At 45.2% G+C, this 16,157-nt stretch overlaps 1 protein-coding gene across 2 annotated transcripts in view; it reads right to left on the bottom strand.

The window, feature by feature from the left end:
* Galnt17 (polypeptide N-acetylgalactosaminyltransferase 17) overlaps window positions 1–16,157 on the bottom strand; it is a 473,219-nt gene that overhangs the window by 211,177 nt on the left and 245,885 nt on the right. For both annotated transcript variants that reach the window (XM_051161367.1, XM_051161366.1), the window contains exon 3: window positions 10,334–10,500. In XM_051161367.1, the coding sequence (XP_051017324.1) occupies window positions 10,334–10,500 (167 nt within the window). The remainder of the gene's footprint in view (window positions 1–10,333; window positions 10,501–16,157) is intronic.

Raw genomic sequence — 16,157 nt, 5'->3', positions numbered from 1 at the left:
AGCCACTTTGCTTTAGGGATCACCTGTCTCTATCTTCTGGCTAGAACTGCAGGTGGGCCATTAGGGCCACCATTTTGAGTGGGTTTCAAGGGATCTCAGATCTGATCTTCAAGTGTGTGTGGCAAGCACTTTAACTTTTGCGTGTGTGTCTCTGTACCCTCGGCTATCCTAGAACTCACTTTGGAGACCATGCTGGCCTCGAACTCCAAGATCTGCCTGCCTCTGCCTCCCAAGTGCTGGGATTGAAGGTGTGCACCACCACACCTGCCTTTCACTTTAACTTTTTAAAAATCAGCCACCATATTTTTAAAAAAGATTTTTGTTTTCGTGTGTGTGTGTGTGTGTGTGTGTGTGTGTGTGTGTGTGTGTGTCCATGCATGTGTGCATACCCCTGTTTGGCCAGAGAAAGGCCTCAGATACTCTGGAATATGGGAGTTATGGGCACTGAACAACTAGCCCATCATGGGTACCGCAAACCAAATTCAGGTCCTCTGAAAGAGCAGCAAGTTTTCTTAACCACGGACTCAATTCTCCAGGCCCTAGACTTTTTCGAAGACGGAGTTTTATCTTGTACTATGGGGAACCCTCAAACTCTCAGTGATCCTCCTGCCTCTCAAGGGCTGGAGTTACAGGCTTGGTGACTGTATCTGAGTTGGTTTGTTTGTTTTGTTTTTGAGAACTCTCACTGTGAAAGCCAGTCTAGCCTGGAACATCTGATCTTCCTGTCTCTGTATCCTGAGTGTTGGGACACAGGACAGGTGTACATTACCATGCCTAATTTTTTCACACACACACACACACACACACACACACACACACACACACACATATACACACACACACACACACACACAACACATGCATATTATGGAGTGGGTTTAATTACATAATTTTATACATGAAAATAATATGCCTTAGTAATAACCACCCTTCTATGACTCTTGTTTCTCTCCCTTCTCCTTTTCTCTCCCACAACCCTAAGAGTCCACCTTTATTTAAGTGTTTTCCTCCTTCCCACCAATTCCATATAGGAGCGTATGCCCTATCCTAGTTAGCTTGAGTTCTTAACACAGTTTATGGGGCATCTAAGCAGAGAGCCTGAAAGGAGGGATAGCCAAGATCAGACTGGCATGTGAGCATGTCTGTGGAGAATTTGTTTTAACTGTTAATTAATACAGAAGGTCTCAGCCCACTCTGGGTGGCACAGTCCCTAGGCAGGTGGTCCTAGACTGTATAAGAAAAAATGACTAAGGATGAGACTTTAAGTGAATCAGCATACACCACGGTTTTACTTCAGGTTCGTGTTTTGAATTCCCTCCCAGTGTCCATCCATGGTGGACTGTGACCTGGGAGTATAAGACAAACTCTTTCCTCTTCAAGATTCTTTTAGTTAGAATGTCTTATCATAGCAACAGATAGGACATCTTAGCACAGAGGCTCTCCACCTGTGAGTTGGGACCACTTTGGAGGATCACATACAAGATATCCTGGATGTCAGATAATTGCATTGCAAATCATGACAGCAGAAAAATTACGGTTATGAAGTAGCAATGAAAATAATATTATGGTTGGAGATCACCACAACACGAGGAACTGTATGAAAGGGTTGCAGTATTAGGAAGGTTGAGAACCACTGACTTAGTTCAACCATCTAATTTCTCCATCTTTCTTTACCAAAAAAAAAAAAAAAAAAAAAAAAAAAAGATCTTTTACACTATCTGCTTTCTTTTCTTTTTCTTTCATTTTCTCTTTCTTCCCTTCTCTTTCACTGTCTTGAACTTTTGTTGTTTGTTTTGGTTTGTTTTGTTTTTTGAGACAGTGTTTCTCTGTGTAGCCTTGGCTGTCCTGGACTCACTTTGTAGACCATGCTGGCCTCAAACTCACAGAGATCCACCTGCCTCTGCCTCCTGAGTGCTGGGATTAAAGGAGTGTGCCACCACACCCAGCTTTGTCTTGAATTTTTTCTGTTCTCATAGCTTTAGCTCCAAATATTCTTTTTTTCATCCCCAAGAGTTCCCTTTTATAACATATTGCCTTGACTTAATGGAAGCAATATGTTTTCTTATTCCCTGCAGGATGGTAATACTTTTTGTGTGTGCGTGTGATTTTGTTTTAGCTTTCCTTCCTGAACAGTCTGTTTCCACAAATGGCCTTTCTCTCTATGGTCTTTACTTTTCATCTTCTGAGTTGGAAGCTTGCCCCACCTGTCCAAGATATCTATTGAGCCTCATTTTCTAGTCCTAGTGACCTGCTTAAATGGCACTTGCACACCCAGGAGTCAGCAGAAGGATGGAGATTTATAATTTAATGAGCACCAAAGTTCAGTTAGAGAAAGTCAGAAAAGTCTTAGGGATGGTGGTGATGGCTGTCAGGACTCTGTGCTGTTGAGATCAACACTTCAGATGGTTACAATGTGATCTCTCATGTTATGTTTTATCCTAATTTTAATTTATTTTTGTATTCTTTCCTTGTTGTTGAGGATGAAGCCTAGGTCCTTGTTGAGAGGCTATGCCTCAGACTATCACATGGGGAGAGTTTAGACTAGGGCTCTGCCACTGAGCCACACCACTAGCCCCTTACTAGGGGATTCTAGGCAGATGCTCTACTGCTGGGCCACACCACTAAGCCGCTCACTGGAGGGGTGGTAGGGGTAGTTTTAGGCAGGTGCTATACCACTGACTGAGCCATACCCCACACCTTCACTGGGGGATTCTAGGCAGGTGCTCTGCCACTGAGCCATGCTCCCAGCCCCTCACTGGGGGATTCTAGGCAGGTGCTCTACCACTGAGCCACACCCCAGCCCCTCACTGGGGGATTCTAGGCAGATGCCCTACCACTGAGCCACACCCCCAGCCCCTCACTGGGGGATTCTAGGCAGGTGCACTACCACTGAGCCACACCCCAGCCCCTCACTGGGGGATTCTAGGCAGGTGCTCTACCACTGAGCCACACCCCCAGCCCCTCACTGGGGGATTCTAGGCAGGTGCTCCCCTGTTTATTTATATTCCAAGATCTTTCATACTTCATAAAAAGTTTTTAATAATAAGTTGCCCAGGTGGATCATAAAATCAGGATGTAATATATTTGAGACTTGAACTTGTGATCATCCTCCCTCAGCTTTTCTCGTTCTTGCAGTCTTCCCTAGGCCTGTTCCTAGATCGGCTTCCCTCGGGCCGGCTAATGAATGCTTAAAGTAGGATCAGAATGGCATGGAGGTATATCAAGAGAACTGTTTCCAGAAGGAAACTGATCACGCTGCCAAGTGCTGTCACACCAGGCGAGCAGAAACCAGATCCGGTGAGGAGAACGTATTGACTAGTTTTGCATGAGTGATTTGGTGTTATGGATTAACCACAAGAATCGCACACCACTTGAACCTAACACATCACAGATATGGGGTAACATAGTCTGTAAGTTTCTCAAAAAGATAAACAAGGCCATTGGAAGTTAACACTCAGTGTCAATGTGCAACCTGGATAAAGAATGACTTCACATAAAAAATAAAGACACTTCAGGTTAGAGAGATAGCTCACTGGGTAAAAGCATCTGCTGCCAAGCCTGACAACCTGAGTTCTATCCCTGGGAGTCACATGATGGGAGGAGAGAACCAGTTTCCATAGATTTTTTTTTCCTGACTTCAAAATGCACACTATCATTTGTGCGGTGTCATACCCCCACCCCTAAAAATTAAGTATTTTTTAATTAAAAAAAAATTTTTTTTAATTGGGACTGGAGAGGTGGCTTCATAGTAATGAGCACTGACTGCTCTTCCAAGGTGCCTGGGTTCAATTCATAACCATCTATAACTCCAGATCTGATACCCTTGTCCAACCTCTGAGGCACCAGGCACAAACATGGCACACAGGCATAGAGGTATGGAAAACACCCATTGTCACAAGGTAAGTACATTTTAAACCATTAAACAAACACTTTAACAAAGGAAAGAGCACAGTTCTACCAGGGCCGTGTATCTCCACCCTTATTCCCTTACTGCCTGAGACCATCTGAGACCAGAGCATGACATAACCTCAGGATGGAGACCACTCAGGTATCCTTAGAATGATGTCTGTATCACTTTTATAATAAAAAACAAAAGTGATTCCATTTTACATCTCAGGGAGGAGGTGGAAAAAGCAGAATATTAACTTGTTTGCATAATCAGATCTTAACTACATAAGGTTTACACTTAAAAGGAAGAAAGTATAAGCAAATTTGTCTTTGGTGTCTGTGGTGTTTGTTCTTCTAATTATATTTGCTTTTTGATACGCCCACATTTTCCTACAAAGAATATTCATTACTTTTAATATCAGAAAACAGTTATTATTCTGGAAAAGAAAGAGAATGTTTTACTCAAGTTTGAACAGAAATTAAATGAGATTAACACCATCAATCTTCAAGAACTAAACATGAAGTAAAAAAATTTTTTTTTGCTTTTAAGATAAAGAAAGCATTTCGTGATAGTGAAAACTATGGTGAATATAGAAGGTACATCGGTACAGATCAGTAGCTACAAAACGAAAAAAAAAAAAAAGATAATAAGCAAAAAATCAAACACTATTAAGAAGCCACAAAGAAGAAGCAATCATTGAAGGAGATTCAAAAACATCATTATTTCAGATAATTAAGATATAGGCAACTCAAAGTTCACCTAAACATACATGTAACTGATATTCAGTCAGGATTTAGTACCATCATATAGTGTGTGGGGTTATTAAATATAAGGTATCTATGTAAGGATAGATATGAAGAATGCCTAAATAAAACAAAGACAACAGAGAGGGCACAGAATTCTGCGAGAAGAAAAGTATTTGTAGACTGGAGAAAATAGAGAGTAGAGGTCAGAAATGATAGGGAAGAAATGGTATTTATATAGTCAACTCTGGTCCCTGGGTCATGAGGTCTGGACTGAATCAAATACTTTTCTCCTTGCTTTCTTCTCCATCAATCACCATTTGTTAATAGAAAGATTTATTTTGGTTTTTTAAACTATGTGTATCTGTATATGGATATGTGCACATGAGTGCAGGTACACACCGAGGCCAGAAGAGGGCATCAGATTCCCCCTGGAGCTTAAGTCTTCTGGAAGAGCAGCAAATGCTCTTAACCACTCAGCCATTATATCAGCCCCTCTACCATTCTTTATTTAGGCCTGAAGCACCACCTGAAGTGACACTTTCAGATCTAGACTCAAGGCTTGGTAATTTCATCTAGAGATTCCAAAATGTGATTTCCTCACACTTTCACCATCAGAATTGCCACTGAGACTGTGAGAAATAAAAGTCTCACGTCCCCATGCTGGGGCTCTTAAAGCAGAATTGTCTCAGTCGTGGGGCTCCAGAAGGTTCTGGTGGTAAAACACCTGATGTTAAAAAGAGCACAAACGCCTCCTACCTGTCCCCCAGTGTTCCAACTCAACAGTTCCTGCAAGAAAACGCTTTGATGGCAGTTTGGGCAGTTGCTATTCTCAATTCTGGTGCAGGCTAACTTCAACTCTACAGAGACCCTGAGGGTGCCTGCCATCCCAAGACTTAGGCAGAGGCAAAGAGATAGATGAGAGAGAGAGAGAGAGAGAGAGAGAGAGAGAGAGAGAGAATAGACAAAGGGAGAGAAATTCTAGTATTAAAATCTATTCAGCCAGGCAAAGAGGTTTCCACCAGAAAAAGGGATTCATCTTCTTTTGCCCACAACAACCTTTTTTTTTTTTTTCCAGGTATCTCTAGTCTCATAGGCTGTGTTGGTTAGTTTTAAATGTCACTTTAATACAACCTAGATCACCAGGAAGCTAGATCAGGGTGTGTCTGTGGGGGATTACCTTGATTGTTAACTGAGGTAGGAAAACCCACTCTGGATGTGGGGGGCACCACTTGTTTCCTGGGCTGGATCCTGAACAGTATAAGAGTGAAGGAAGCTGGCTGAGTATAGAAAGAGCAAACAGTTAGGGATGGATGCATTAATTTCTCTCTATTCTTGATTATGAATATGCTGTGACTAGCTATCTTCTGTGACATCCCTTCGATGATGGACTGTGACCTGGAATTGCCAGCTGAATAAGTGCTTCCTCTCCTTGGTCCTTTGTTGTCACAGAGGACTTCACCACTGCAATCAAACTAAACATGGAACACATCCCACGCCCCATCGGTGTTCTGTTCACCACCCAAATGAACCACCAAATCTTCCATTCTTTTCTGCTTCTTTGAAACCCAGCTCAGCATACCTATAGAAACTACTGAGTACCTGGCCTTACCAGAGAACTTTGTTATCTCCTTTGGAGCTGGGGTTCTAGCTGAGACATTTGTTCCCCAATCATATCCTCTACATGGACTTTGTTGGCACTTCATCCATGGAGCTGTGGGGAGTCGCCTCTGCTGTCTTGGTCATCTAGTTCTTCTGTGTGCCATCATTAGCTGCTTCACGGGTGGCATCTGCCTACCCTCCCACAGCTCGACTAGGCTCCCACCTCCCCGTGGATGTGCCCTAGTTTCCATTTCCCACTGAGTGACAAGCGCGACCTAGGAGATGAGAGGTTGATTTCAGTGCACTATTTCAAGGTATAGCGCGTCACAGTGAAGAAGCCAAGGGGGGAGCCTGAAACATCCCATCATAGCCTGGAACAGGCAGAATGCGTGCAGGTTAGTGCTCAGCTCATGTGATCCTCAATTACCCAGCCCAGACCCAGGATGCTGATGCCTACGCAGTGCCCACATTGATTAAAGCGATCAAAATATACACCTCCTGTACTGGCTAGTCTTATGTCAACCCGACACACAAACTAGAGTTATCTGAGTAGATAGAATCTTGAGAAAGGGCCTCCATAAGATCCAGCTGAAAGGTATTATCTTAGTTAGTGATTGATAGGGGGGCAGCCCAGCCCATTGTGGGTGGGGTCATCCCTGGGCTGGTGGTCTTGGGTCCTATAGGAAAGCAGGCTGAGAAAGCCCTGGGAAGCAAGCCAGTAAGTAGCATCCCTCCATGGCCTCTGCATCAGCTCCTGCCTCCCTGTTCCTACCCTGTTTGAGTTTCTATTCTGATGATATGGGAGTGTAAGCCAAATAAACCCTTTCTTCTCCGACTTGCTTTTTGGTCATGGTGTTTTTCTGCGGCAATAGAAGCCCTCACTAAGACAACCCTAACTAAGACATATCCACAGGCCAACCTCATCCAGGCAATCCCTCATTGAGTCTCTCTCCTCAGGAGACTCTAGATTGGGTCAACTTGACATTTAAAGTTAGCAATAAGTCTGGGTTTGACCCACTGGGGGATGATTACCACCTACACCCTGCATAGTCCCGTCCCTCAAGACACAGTGGTATCATATGTTAATGCTTGCTGCAATGGGCAGTGAGGTGCCTGTGTCACATACAGCAGGGAGCCAAGCAAAGGGGTCTTAAGAGAAGTAGCAGGTTGGGGCACCGGAGGACAAATGGGACATCAGTCAGTAAATGGAGCTGGGTATGAAAGCAGAGGTCTCTTGTGAGGGTAGGGTGCTCTACTGGAACATGAGGTCTACAGTGAGGGTGCAAAGAGGCTGCAGAGAAGAACCATACTAGGGAGAGAATTTGCTAGAAAATTCTGAGAGCCCTAAGAACTGAAGGGATCTCTTCCTCCCAAGATCAATGTCAGGCTTAGAAGGAGCTAGCTATAGCTAACAAAGTGGTACATAATAAAGGAGAAGGGCAGGGGAGTGTAGATGTGGCTCAGTGGTAGAGCACCTGCCTAGCATGCTTGGAGCCCAGGGTCTGGCCCCAGCACACATAAACTGGTTATACTGGCATGTGCCTGCCATCCCAAGACTTAGGCAGAGGCAGAGGCAGAGGCAGAGGCAGAGGCAGAGGGAGAGGGAGAGGGAGGGGGAGAGAGAGAGAGAGAGAGAGAGAGAGAGAGAGAGAGAGAGAGAGAGAATAGACAAAGGGAGAGAAATTCTAGTATTAAAATCTATTCAGCCGGGTGTGGTGGCGCAAGCCTTTAATCACAGCACTCGGGAGGCAGAGGCAGGCAGATTGCTGTGAGTTCAAGGCCAACCTGGTCTACAAAGTGAGTCCAGGACAGCCAAGGCTACACAGAGAAACTCTATTTTGAAAAAAAGAAAGAAAGAAAGAAAGAAAAATCTATTCAGTGATCAGTTCTTATACACTAAATTAAGGCCCACAGAAGACAGATTACTGGGCCCAGGAGCTCTGTTCACCAAATCTTTGGGAATTAATCAGTATACTGGACCATCATGGGAAACTTGACCACTTCTAGGCTGATGCAGATCTGATCTCCTGGAGATCAGGCTACAAAAATCCCAACCTGAGAGCACCTTATGGTATAATTCTTCTACCCAGAGCAAGAGGCTCAGGCCACTCCTACTCCTATGGACATTTGGAAGATTAGCCTTTAGCAGGCTCACTCTGCAGTTGTAGAGTCCTGAGCCCAGGGATTTCTCCTGGTAGTGAGCATAGTGACTCCTGTACTTGGTGAGCAGATACAAGAACACAATTCTCACTGCCTATCTCTATACACAAGGCCAACGTCCTTTTGTCTGATAGCATCTCAGGACACTCTAGGAGTTTTCTAATGGACCCACAACAATTGCTTGCTTTCTTTTTTAACTGACCAATTGTCTCTAGGTATGCTGAATTCAAAACACCAGAGAACGTGGCTCAACTTCACCTGCCATCATTTTGGACTCAGTGACCCAATATGGAGGGATTCTAATATAAGATGTGTTCTTAACAGAGCATGTAACACTGTGTGTGCATGTATGTGTACACATGTGTGTGCACATGCGTGTGTGTGTGCGCGCGCGCGCATGTGTGTGTGCATGTGTGTGTGCAGGCCAGAGAACAAGGTTGGGTATCTTCTTTAATCAGTCTCTACCTTTACATTTTGAGACTGCACCTCTCGCTGAATAGGGATCTCAGTGACTCAGCTAGGCCAGCCCAGTAAGCTCCAAGGATCCTCTGTCTCCACCTCACACGCCCAGGCCTGGGATGACAGGTGCATGCCACCAAGCTTGACTACTTACAAGGCATTTAGGGCTCGAACCCAGGACCTCATGTTCTCATGGTGAGCGCTCCACTGACTGAACCAATTCCCCAGTCCCAAGGATATTTAGGTCTTGGAAAATGCAGTGGAGATGGTATTACAAGATGGAAGAGGAAGAAAACAGAACTTCCTCTTTGTGTTCTTTTGGTGATATGAAAGGGGAAAATTAATAGGTCTTGTTTTTAAGTGAAGTTTTCACTATGTAGGCCAGACTGGAAAAGAACTTGCTACATAGCCCAGGTTAGCCCTGAATGCATGACCCTCCTCCCTCAGCCTCCCAAGTACTAGGATTAGAGGAGTGGGCCATCATGATCGACTCCAGTAACTTTATTTACCCATTTATTTAATTCTGTGTGCACATGTGCACTTGTGTGTGTGTATGTGTGCATGCAAGTGCACATGCACATGTATGCAAATGTACGTTATGTGGAGGCCATAGAATAACCCCAGCTCTTAATCCTCAGGAGCTATCCCCTTCAAAAGGGTCCCTCCCTGGCCTGGAGTGCACTGATTAGGTGAAGCTGTGTGGACAATGAGCCCCAGGGATCTGCCCTGCTTCTGCCTCCCCAGTGCCTGGATTACAAGTGTGTGCCAACATGTCACACCTGTTTATTTTAAAAAAAAAAAAAAACATGGGCTCTGAGAAATCAAAGTCAGATCTTCATGCTTTCTTGAGGGGAAGACATCTTACCCATCCACCCAGTAGTTTTTATAAGCGCCCGTTTCAGTTTCATTTTGTCGTGTTGGTGGAAGCTGTTGCTTTGATAAAACAGCTTAACCAAAAGCAACTTTGGAGAGGAAAGAGTTTATCTGGCTCACAATTCAAGGCTAGAGCTCATCACTTCGGGATAGCCAAGATGCAGTCGGCTAGTCACATCATACCCTCGGTCAAGAGTGGAAGCAGATGAGTAGTTGCTTGATTGCTCACATTTGACTTTCTCCTGGCTTACACACTTCAGGATCCCCTTCCTAGGGAATGGTGCCACCCACCATGGGCTGGGCCCTCCTAATCAGCTAACAATCAACACAACTTTCCATAGACATGCCCATGGGCCAACAGGATCTAGATAATAGTCTCTCTCTTCCTGGGTGACTCTAGGCTGTCTCAAGAAGACAGTTAAACTAACCAGCACAGATCCCTAGAGGACTCAAATACTAATGAACCAATGTCTGACAAGACTCCCCCTCCCTTCATTACGCTCCTCCGGGGAGCAGGAGACATGGACACCACCACGGTTCCCTTGGGAACAGAAGCGGCATTTCCCGCAGGCACTGAGTCCTGTAGGCAGGCTGTCCTCCCCCATACCTTCATCACTGTTGTCATCCACCAGGATGATCTCCTTCAGCAGGTGTGTGGGCGTGTGATTGACAGCGCTGTGGACTGACCGCAGGATCACAGACAGGGCCTCATTCACAAAGATGAAGATGATGGATATCTGGGGTAACTCCTTGGAGTATTTGAGCTCCTTACACCTGGGGAAGGGAGAACAGGAAAACTATCAGAGAAAGCAAGATGACCCAGGAGGGGCTGGCGAGATGGCTCAGAGACTAAGGGCCCTGATCTTGCTGAGGAGCCAGGTTTGGTACCCAGCAGCAGATGGAGCATCTCCCTAGTGCCTGGAACTCCAGTTCAAGGGGACTAGATGTCATTTCTTAGCTTCCACAGGCATCTGCATTCATGTGACTTACATACATACAACTCAGGCATACAAACACATACATGTAAAGTAATTTTCTTTTTTAAATAACAGACCAAGAAAGCACAAAAGATGTGGCTGAATACAGGATTTTAGTCAATTTCTCACTATGTTTTACCAAGGTGGGGATTCATCACTCTCCCTTGACACACACTCTCTCTCTCTCTCTCTCTCTCTCTCTCTCTCTCTCTCTCTCTCTCTCTGTGTGTGTGTGTGTGTGTATGTGTATGTCTCATTCTTTATTTATTTCTAGAGAAGGCCTCTGGTATCCTGGGCTAACCTTGGATTCACCATGCAGCTGAGGATAACTTTGCACTTCCGATGCTCCTCCTGTCTTCACTCCCTAGTGATGCAATTACGGGTGTGCACCACCATGCCCAGGTTATATGTTGTCAGGGATGCAACTAGGGCTGGGGGTTTCTAGGAAGCACTCTATACCACCTGTGCTATGTGTCCAGCCTTCCTTTAGCCTTTTCTTCACTAAGAATCGTGAGATAAACCTAAGCAATAAAGCACTGGAAGATCTAGCTACTTCACTCAAATTTTTCACCCCAAAGGAAAAAGAAAATGCTACTGTTGGGGACACATCCACCTATACCTACCTGTGTCACCTCCCTGCTTACATGCTGTCCTGGTTGGAGCCTGAAATGTCCCCACGATCTAATGTCTTGAGAGGTTTATTGGAAACACAAGCCTGCAGCTGGGGAGATGGCTCAATTGGTAGGTAGTCTTTGCTACGCAAGCACAAGGACCAGATTTCAATCTCCAGAACCCACCATAAGAAAAATATGTGTGGTGGTCCATGCTTGTGATCCCAGTGCTGGGGAGGCAGAGGCAGGAAGATCCCTGGGGTTCTTTGGCATCCAAACTACCTACTTGGTGAGTTCCAGCTAGTTAAAACAAACAAGCTGAGAGCTGCGGGATATCCTCTTGTAGTACAATAGGAACTGGAGTTTGCCCACTGGGCATGGAAGTCCACCTGTCATTCCAGGCTTGGAGGGCAATGTTAGAGTCCCCAGAGCAAGCTGGCCAGAGGCTAGCCCTATAGGCGAGCGCTGGGTTTGATTGAGAGATCCTGTCTTGGCAGGTAAGGTGGAAAAATGATGGGAATGATTCCTGACATCAATCGCAGGCCTCCACATGCATTCACACACATGTGCACTCACACACACGTGCACCCAACAGGTGCACCTACACACATGTGCACCACCACACATGAGCATTCACACACACATGTACCCACCACATGCATCCACACACATGTGCACCTATGCATGTACGCACCTACACACACATGTGCACCTACACACATGAGCACTTACACACACATGTACCCACCACATGCATCCACACACATGTGCACCTATACATGTACGCACCTACACACACATGTGCACCTACACACATGAGCACTCACACACACATGTACCCACCACATGCATCCACACACATGTGCACCTATACATGTACGCACCTACACACACATGTGCACCTACACACATGAGCACTTACACACACATGTACCCACCACATGCATCCACACACATGTGCACCTATACATGTACGCACCTACACACACATGTGCACCTACACACATGCACCCATATACATGCTCACCTACACACACATGCATCCACACACATGTGCACCCCACATACATGCACCCATACACATGTGCACCTACACATACATGAACCCACACATGTGCTCATCTACACACACATGCACCCCCACACAAATGTACCTACACACATGCGCGCACGCACACACACACACACACACACACACACACACACACACACACAGAGGCACACCCTACCCACAAAAGTAGATAACAGCACTGGCTGCTCTTAAAGATCCAGGTTAGATTCCCAGCACCCCCACGGCAGTTCAGAACCGTCTACAACTCTAATTTTAGGGAATCTGGCACTGTCTCGGGCCTCCATGAATACCAGCTACATATGTGGTGCACAGACAGTCACGTAGATACAACACCTACTCACACAATAAAAATCTTAAAAATTAAAGAAAGAACTAAAATAAGACCAGATAGATAGCACCTGAGAAATGATATCTGAGGCAGTTGTTCTCTGGCCTCTACTTGCACATGTACACACACACACACACACACACACACACACACACACACACACCCCACAGGAGTACAAAGATACAACTCATCTTGTCTCTGTGAGATTGTACAGTGCATAGAAGGACCTAAACAAAGGAGATGAGATGAAGGGATGGAGTGGGAGGGACATGCTGGGGAGGGAGAGAGAGGAGAGAGAGAGAGACGTCTGTTTCTTTATGCTCAACAGCTTGGGATGTGTCAGGCCGTATGAATCACACTGGCAATTTCCAAAAGAAAATAAAGTTTTGTTACAATATACATCCCTGCCTCCTGAGGAGATGGTTCAGGGATTCATGGATCACACAGCCTGATTTTTTTTTTTTCTTTTTGCTATGGCCCTGCAAATTCACTGCCTAGGGACACAGGGGAGATAAGAATGGCCATTGATAGGCTCATGAGCTATTGGCAGGAGACATCTTATTGACTGGGTGGCGATCCGAGGAATGAGGGCATACCAGCAGGTCTCTCAGGACTCACTCTCGCATCCTCAGCCCGAGAGCCTGGCAGCTGCTCCATCTCAGCCCATTACTCGTCATACCAAAGATGGGAAGACGGACCATATGCAGCTCCTGCCCAGTTACTCTGAACACTTACTTCTTTGAGCCAATTTTATTTTATTTTTTTTTTTTTTATTAATTTTGATACAGGGTCTCACATCACCCAGGTTGACCAAAGTTGACCTTGAATGTTTGATCTGCCTGTCTCCACCTCCCCAGTGCTACCATCAGAGGTGTGCAGCGCCACACCCAGTTTGTGCAGTGCTGAGAATGGAACCTGGGACCTTGGGCATGCTAAGCAAGCACTCTACCAACTGAGCCACTTCCCCAGTGCCAGTCTGTTATTATTAACAGCCTCTAGTCCTTGCAGGCAAGAAGGAAAGCTGGAGCACACTCTGTGCTCACTGTCATCCCTACCCATAAGCAATAGAATCTGGTTGTGAGTGCACCTACCCTCAACTACTGCTGCGGCAGCCATCTTTCACAGACATCAGCCCCTTCGGCCTTCTAAAATGGCTCTCTGGGAATACCCCCAGGCCTTTACCACTCATTCAGACTACTGAGGCCTCTAGTCTCATGGACTGAGCAGCTACCATGTTCCCAGCCTCTGCGGTATGAAGGCAGCCATTGGTGAACCACCTCGTCTGTATCCCGTAAGCCAACCTACTAAACACCGTAGTATAATATAGATTCACTCTATTCATTCTGTTCCTCTAGAGCAGCCAGTTCTCAACCTTCCCAATGCTGCTGCCACCCTTTAATACAGTTCTTCATGTGGTGGTGACCCCCCCCCCCCGCCATAAAGTTATTTTCATTTCTACCTCATAACTGCAAATTTGCTACTGTTATGACTCATAATGTAAATATCTGTGTTTTCCCTTGGCTTTTTTTTTGGGGGGGGGGCGTGATCCGTAGGTTGAGAACCACTGCTCCAGAGGCCACCCTCCCCCCAACCAAACAGACTTGTAACTTGAGACTGTGCTAGTAAGTGCCCAACAATAAATCCACATCCTGGGAGAATTTGGAAGGAAGCAGTATCTCACGATGCACCACATTACCCTGGGCACGCACTCCCACCTACCACCTCTCCACACCTCAGCCCTGCTGCCTGCAAAGCCATTGAAATAACTCATGTTCTCTCTTGCTCCAGGCTTCTTGTAGGAAAGAATGAGAGAGAACCTTCTAGAATCTCATGAAAAAGTATAATCCAATGAAAACACCCAGTTAGCCTGATTGACACCTCTGTTCTCTGCTCTAGCTTCTCTGTTCACTTTATTTTTTTAAACAGATTTATTAATTATGTACACAGTAAAAAAAAAGTTTTTAAATTATGTACATAGTGCTCTGCCTGCATGTACACCTGCAGGCCAGAAGAGGGCATTAGATCACATTATAGATGGTTGTGAGCCACTATGTAGTTGCTGGGAATTGAACCCAGGACTTCTGGAAGGGCAGTCAGTACTCTTAACCTCTGAGCCATCTCTTCAGCACCCCCTCTGTTCACTTTAATATACCCATGGGACCAGCCTTCAAGAGCCTTCCTTTACATTAGACCCTCCCACGCCACAGGCGAGCTCAGCTCCTCTGTGTTGTATCTCCATCATGATCCTTCCCCATACAGGACACTCTCAGCTCTTCTGAGTTGTGTACCCACAAGGACCTTCTCAGACAGGCACTCTCAGCTCTCCTTTGCTAGGTGTCCACTGAGATCCTTCCCCACACAGGACACCCCCAGCTCACCTGTGTTAGGAATCTACTGGGTCTCACACATTACTTGATGGCAGGCCATGTGTACATGGTAGTTATTATGAGAAATAGCTTTATGTTTGCTGGATTTATGTTCTAGAAAGCTGAAAAATCTCTAAGATATACACAGGTACACAAGAGAGCAAGAGCAAGGGGGGAGGAGGGGGAGAGTATTACTTATCCACAAAGAAGAAATGATGTCATTGGCAAGAAAAGAGATGGGAATGGGGGTCACCGCATTAAGCAAAATAAGCCAGATGCAAAGAGCTAAATACTGGGGATAGAGAGACAGCTCAGCTGTAAAGTGCTACTTTTGCAGAAAATTTAAGTTTGGTTCCCAGCATTCATATCAAGTGGCTCACAACCAATTGTATCTCCAGAGGAACCAACACCCTCTTCTGGCCTTAGTGTGCACTACACTCATATGAGCATAGATCGCACAGATACATATTCATAAATTTAGATAAAAATAAAGCAGCTAACAGAGAAAGAAACATTGCATGCTTTCTCTCATATACAGCACCTAGGTTTAAAATATGTATATATCTCAGAAAGTCAAATATATTACATACTTTGTTTATATGCAGAATGTAGATTTATAATGTATAATATATAGTATATAATATGTAGTATATATTACATATCTTATATATTGGAAGTTCAGTGCCATTCTCAGCTACATAGGGAGTTTAAGGCCAGCCAGGGCTACATGAAATTAAAATAGGAGTCTGGAGAGAAAATTCAGTAGTTACGAGCACTTCCAGAGGACCTCAGTTCAGTTACCAGCACCTATGTTAGGTGGCTCACAACAACCTGTAACTTCAGTACCAGGGGATCTAATACCCTCTTCTGGCACACACACACACACACACACACACACACACACACACACACACACACACACACACACACATGAATCTTTTTAAAGATTAAAATAAAGTAAAAACATGTATGACGTGAAAATAGAAGATGGCTATCTATAAAGAGGAAGGAGACCAGTATAGGGGGTGGGGCAAGAGGAGGGTAACAGGTGGAAATGATCAAAGCTCATGATAGACA

The sequence above is a fragment of the Acomys russatus genome, chromosome 19 (genome assembly GCF_903995435.1).
Source record: "Acomys russatus chromosome 19, mAcoRus1.1, whole genome shotgun sequence".
Taxonomy (NCBI): Eukaryota; Metazoa; Chordata; class Mammalia; order Rodentia; family Muridae; genus Acomys; species Acomys russatus.
This window is presented reverse-complemented; position numbering and strand designations above follow the sequence as displayed.